The sequence below is a fragment of the Setaria italica genome, chromosome I, assembly GCF_000263155.2.
Source record: "Setaria italica strain Yugu1 chromosome I, Setaria_italica_v2.0, whole genome shotgun sequence".
Classification (NCBI taxonomy): domain Eukaryota; kingdom Viridiplantae; phylum Streptophyta; class Magnoliopsida; order Poales; family Poaceae; genus Setaria; species Setaria italica.
In genome coordinates, this window is record NC_028450.1 from 32,945,550 (window position 1) to 32,951,585 (window position 6,036).

At 45.1% G+C, this 6,036-nt stretch overlaps 1 protein-coding gene across 1 annotated transcript in view; it reads right to left on the reverse strand.

Annotated features, from left to right (window-relative positions):
* Positions 1-4,667: 4,667 nt before the first annotated feature.
* The window catches only part of LOC101778450 (probable metal-nicotianamine transporter YSL16), a 6,026-nt gene continuing 4,657 nt past the window's right edge, over positions 4,668-6,036 (reverse strand). The window contains exons 8-9 of the mRNA XM_004955052.1: positions 4,844-4,892; positions 4,668-4,750 (exon numbers count right to left, since the gene is read on the reverse strand). Coding sequence (XP_004955109.1) covers positions 4,668-4,750; positions 4,844-4,892 — 132 coding nt within the window. The remainder of the gene's footprint in view (positions 4,751-4,843; positions 4,893-6,036) is intronic.

Below are 6,036 nucleotides of genomic sequence, written 5' to 3' on the forward strand. Positions count from 1 at the left end.
ACTGATCAGGAAGCAGCCAACCCAGCTAGGCGGCTCCCAGCAGAGGCTAGACCTGAGCCAACCTGCTGCAGAGCTGGGCCTGTTTAGTTGCCCAATTTTAGTGGTCCAAAATCACTGCGTCAATACTGTAGCATTTCGTTTGTATTTGTGAATTATTGTCCAAACATTGACTAATTAGGCTCAAAAGATTCGTCTCGCAAAGTACAACAAAACTGTGCAATTAGTTTTTGATTTCGTCTACATTCAGTACTCCATGCATGTACCGCAAGTTTGATATGATGAGAAATCTTCTTTTTGCATAGTGCCAAAGTTGGGATTTTGAGAGGAACTAAACAAGGCCCTATACAAGGTACGTGACGTGCGCCCGTGCCACCTCAATGCGACTTGGCCCTTGTTCACTTCCTACAAAACTCCCAACTTTGGCACTATGCAAAAAGAAGATTCCCCATCACATCAAACTTGCAGTACATGCATGGAGTACTAAATGTAGACGAAATTAAAAACTAATTGCACAGTTTTATTGTACTTTGCGAGACGAATCTTTTGAGCCTAATTAGTCAATATTTGGACAATAATTCACAAATACAAACGAAACGCTACAGTGTTGCTACAGTAATTTGGCACCTCCCAAATTCGCAAAGTAAACAAGGGCTTGCTTTCGATTTCAGCAAAACAATGACACTGCATCAAGTCCTTAGAAGATTTGCCAGCGGATTACTCTTTTTTTTCGGGCACGAACATTGCTTGTGTGCCATCACTCTCTAATGTAATAGAACAAGTCGCCCAAATCTGATGTTACTCGGTGAAAGCCTTAAAATTTTTGAATGAACTTAGTTTTGAGGTTAACCTAACTATATACAGACTATGGTGGGAGCATAGAGTACTAGTTTAACGCTACACCCTCGTAGGCTCTAATCAGAGACTTAGCCAAAATCGTAGCATCTACTTCTACTGAGGCTATCGCAGCTTCATAGATCATGAGAAATTGTCGAGGGTCATTTTGCCTATTAAATTTTGGCATCGAGATTGGTTTGCAGTTTGGGGACCACAAAGCGGTTTGCAAGCTTATAGATAGTGGGGAGCTTGGGTCGGTTGCCACGTAGGCCCATGCTATCGCTGGCATGTTGCGCCCAACTAAGCTCAGGTTGCTTGCACATTGCTTGTTAGGTTTGCTACGTTTTGCTACCTCGGGGGTTGTGGTTGTGAATTATGCAAGTACTGAAGCTCATCCAACTTGACGGGTCCCTATACTAAGGGTACCCCATGGGAGGTGCTAAAGACTCCAAGCGCGTAAAGAAGCCCAAGGCCAAAACAACACAGAACACCCTGAAGGCGGCCCATATGCCACCCCGACCTATCTTCCGACCTCCCGAGGTTGGACGCGAGGGACCATCGTCCACTGTACCACACGAATCAGGGGTGGGACCTACGTGGGGCCTAGAAAGTGCTCCACCCACTCTCTGACCGAGGGAGACCGGCGCCGCACCCCAACGCATTAATTGCAAGGCATGGTGCTCCTGGCAGCTCCACGCCAACCTATGTACGGGAACACGACCGGCTAGGATGAGCCAACCTCTATCTGGAGGTCCAAGGGTGAGGTCACACCCTTCGGACTGTACTAGGATGACCTGAGCAGAGGCCACGCAGCCCGTACACACGCATAGGCGTCTGGACGTCATCATGATCCACCCCTTCGTAATGGCCCATCGGGGTTAGGGTAAAGCGCCCATAGCAGGATTGGTACGCCCGACGTGCGAGGCGGGACCCAAGACTGGACCTCATAGCGTCAGGTGGCCGTGAGGGTGCCTAATAGGTCGGGGAAAGTCGGGATGAGCAGCATGCCTCATCCCGACCGCTGACCAGAGCCCGCCTAACTGCTCCAACTCTGGATATTAGCACCAGTGTCCGTCCCGTTCTTTGCCACGGGGTTGGCGGACGGGATGGAGGCGTGTCCTGGTGCAGGCCACGCCGCGTGTAAGCACTCGATGCCGCATAGGAGCAACCCTACCGACGGTGCGGACCGAAACTGACGAAGGAGGATAGGACAAGAGGACCCCACGGGAAGGACCTCACATCGCCAGCTTAGGCAATACACCACCGACCATCCCACGTCTCCTGACCTCCGAGGTTGGGAGACCCCTTCTTTCTCCGAAACTGTCACTCGACCCCTGGCCTATATAAAGGGAACCGAGCCTCTTTTCTCCCTCTCTCGATTCCATGACACACACACACACACACACACACACACTTATCGCACGCCCACTTGCGAGCATCCCGTTGTAAGCCCCAGTGCACTCGAACCAAGGAACACGACTCCTGCCAAAAACTGGACGTAGAGATCTTCCCGAACCAGTATAATTCCTTGTTCTTGTGTACTAGTGTTGATGGTTGTTAGCACGCCAATTTGTGAACCATAAGCATACGGATCAATTGTAGCTCTTCCCTTAGAGTATTCCCCCAAGGTTTATCAATTCGTGGAACTTATAGCACAAGGTCTATTTCAACTAGCATTGTTAATTAATTTCGTGTTTATGAGAAATTCGGATCCAATCTACTAAGCATGTACAGACAGATAACACATAGGGCAAAGGTAACCAATCTAGAGCAACCTGGACTATGCATATGTTGTAATTCTGAGCATGGATAGCAAAGCAACACAGATATAATCTTAGTAAAAAGCATCTTTAAATCTACACCGCTGGTCCGGATCCCGAAACCCCCCCACCTTATACAAGAAAAATCTTGTCACGATCACCTCTATCAGTGCAAGCAGGTTAAGGGCATGATCATAAGAATATGTCATACTCATCGGTAGATCAGGCATGCAAATCTAGTCACCATGACCACAAGAACACCCTAGGCAATCTATCATCGATTCATAGATTGAAAATCAAGCAAACCCGATAGAGCATAAAACCATCAAAGGAGATACTTAGATCGCTAAGAACATGAACACATCTATTACTTCACCATGAATGATTGTACATCACAAGATCACCACCGGGTCCTACCTTGATCTTGGTGACTTCTAGCTCCATGACTCCAGCATGATCTTCCTTGCAGGGTGATCACGCCGGCAGAGGTTCGCCTACGTTAGCCTCCGACAACTGCACGGCCCTCGGCTCTCCGGAGAGGTGTCCCTCAAGCTCCTTTTGCTTCTTTGCTACTTCATGTTGAGTACGTCGTCTTGGATATCAGGCTCGGTGGATTTTTAGGGGTATTTATAGTTCAGAGAGCGTGTGGAAAAAATTGGAAGGCGAGGGGGCGAAGGAAACCCAAGGCCAATCGGCCTGGGCCTTTCTTTTGGCCCCTCGCATTCTGCTTCATCTCCAAGTCTCCCCTGGTGCTCTGAAATCTTCTTTTCACTTGCATGTGGGCCTGGCACGTCGATAGCTTCAGGATGAGATTGATATTCAATGACTTTCCAAATCTCCGCTTGATCTTCTCCGATTCCTCTTTGATCCCGAGCTGGTCCTTGCCATATCTCATAAAGTTAGCCCCTAAGTAACTTCGGAGAATTGCTTGCCAAAGATGGGCACCAGGGGGCGCCAGAGGGTGCCAGGCCGGCCTGGGCTCCTCTATGTCGATCGGCCTAGCCCCTTCCTGGGCTCTTTGACCTTCATCTTCGTCTAGTTCGATGCTCGTTCAGTGCTTTATCCAAAAATATACTTTTAAGCCCAATTTCCTGCAAAAACACAACATCCTTCAAAATATGTTGCATATATGAAAATGATCGGTTTATTAGGTGTAATCAATAGTTTAGGTATTAAATTCATGTCATTATTAAAATAGACAAGGGTAAAAGTGTGTCAATAACGAGCATCAACAACTAGCCATTGGAAGTGAGGAGAGAACGGTGTATAATCACTAGTCGGTGGTACGAAGCACCAACACAACTCTTCTTGCAATTATGTGAGTTGTTGTTTTGCTTGATTCAACCTCGCTACTTTCTAGGCTACTTAGTGTTGCACTAGTAGTTATTCAGCGAGCTTTTTCTTTTGCTTGTTTTAATGTTTCAAGTTGCCTTAATACTATGGCTAACTCTTTCTCACCTACACCGACTTGGTCATTCCTTATGCTGGGCTCAAGTTGTTCTGGATTCACAGCCTTGGCGTTAGCTCTTTTTTTCTCGCTCCTTGTTCTGAGGCTGGCTTCAACTCTCTTAAACTTCTCTCTATCATTATTATTCTCTTGTTCGAAAGCGACAAGGCTCTTCTCCTGTACTGCAGGGTCATCTCTCTCACTCTCGGTGGCTCCCTAGGGTACGACTTTCTTTTTCTTTGATTGTAGTATCATGGGTTGTTTCGTGGCTAAAAACATGGTGGGTGCCATTGTTGGTCTCAAATAAATTTGATACCGAATAGTGAAAGAATTACTTTTGGAGGACTACTCTACTTTTCCATTTAAAAATTTAAAAAGTGATCATTCTTTACAATGAGGTAGCGCTCTCCTTTTACGGTAGGAGCTAGCCTACTTTACATTCCGAGAATACTCTTACTCAACTGCTACGTTCCTAAAATATGCCGTACAAAAAGATCATCGGGGTCACGTGTTCAAATCGAACTTCTCCACGTGGTTACATTTCTCATGCCACACACCCTCAGAGCTTCTTCTGCGACTTCCCGCTACATGATGATACAACTCCCGAGGCTTGTGGCGAATCTCGTTCACTCGAGGTTGCATCTTTGGTCCGTCTTGCGGAGATAGCCTTCGTGGTCAATCTCGGACGGCCTATAGTCTGCCTTAAATCCTGTAAGAGAAACAAAGATAACCAGACTAGTGGTTGCTGTCAGTTCTAAACCAATCGAGGGTTAGTATTCGGTGTGCTCTCCAATTCCATTACCAGGTATAAGCCTGGGGACTTTGGAGATGCAAGGGTTACTTGCTACTCCCTCCGTCCAGAAATGATAGGCGTATTTTGATCAATCAAAAGTTAAACTTTACAAACTTTGACCAACAATTAGTTAAATTATAAGCATATTTAGTATATAAATTTTGCATCAATATATCTGTAGTTAAATTTATTTTGAGATGACATTGAGTTTGTAGCGATTGACATTATATTATAAGAGAAATTAAGAGTCAAAATCTACTTTGAAAGACTTTCCCCCAATTTAAATACGCTTATCATTTCTGGATGGAGGGAGTATCTTGCTTTTGCCTCTGGCCTGCAACCCGCGAGGATTATTGCCTAGTGCTTAACGCGTATGTTCGAGGGTTACATTTGTTTTGGCGATCTCCAACAACTCACTACTCCCTCCGTTTTAAATTGTAGGTTAGTGTAGGTCATTTTGGCTCTTCTAGATGCATAGTTTTTGTTATGCACTTATGTATACAAATATTTATAAACCTAGAAAAGATAAAACAACCTACAATTGGAAACGGAGGATACGGAGTTAGTAGATCTAACTATTTTAGTGTTAGTAGATCTAACTATTTTAGTGATGGTGGGAATAGACCAGGTGCTTGATGGATGTAAATGTAAATAGAAGCTATCAGAAATAAGTGAGAGAGTAGCTGTCACTTTCTGCAGGTGTCTGACATGGTACTTTGACACTCTACTAAAAACAAAGGAGGAAGTAGATGTTACTTGCACTTTCAGTGTAGGTGTGACATCGTACAACATTTAGAGCAAGGTTTTATAAACAAAAGAGGGAATGCATGTCACTGTAAGTGTAATGCAGATGTCTAACATGAAAGAACATTTGATAAGCTATTGGAAACCAGCGAGGAAGTGGATATCACTTTTATTGTAACTGCGTGACAACACAGAGCGTTTTTGACAATCTTTTGGAAACAAAGGTGGGAGTAGACATCACCAAAGCATAGGCATCTAATATCACAGATATTTTGACGAGTTTTTGGAACAAAGATTGACTGCACGTCATTTTTAAGGGCAGGTGCCTAAAATCGATGGGTGTTTTGTCAAGCTTTTGAAACCAAAAGAGGGAGTAGATGTCACTTTTATTGTACCTATTCTAGTAGTGTTTTTTGGCAAGCTCGTGTGTGTGTGTGGGTGGGGGGGGGGGGGGGGGG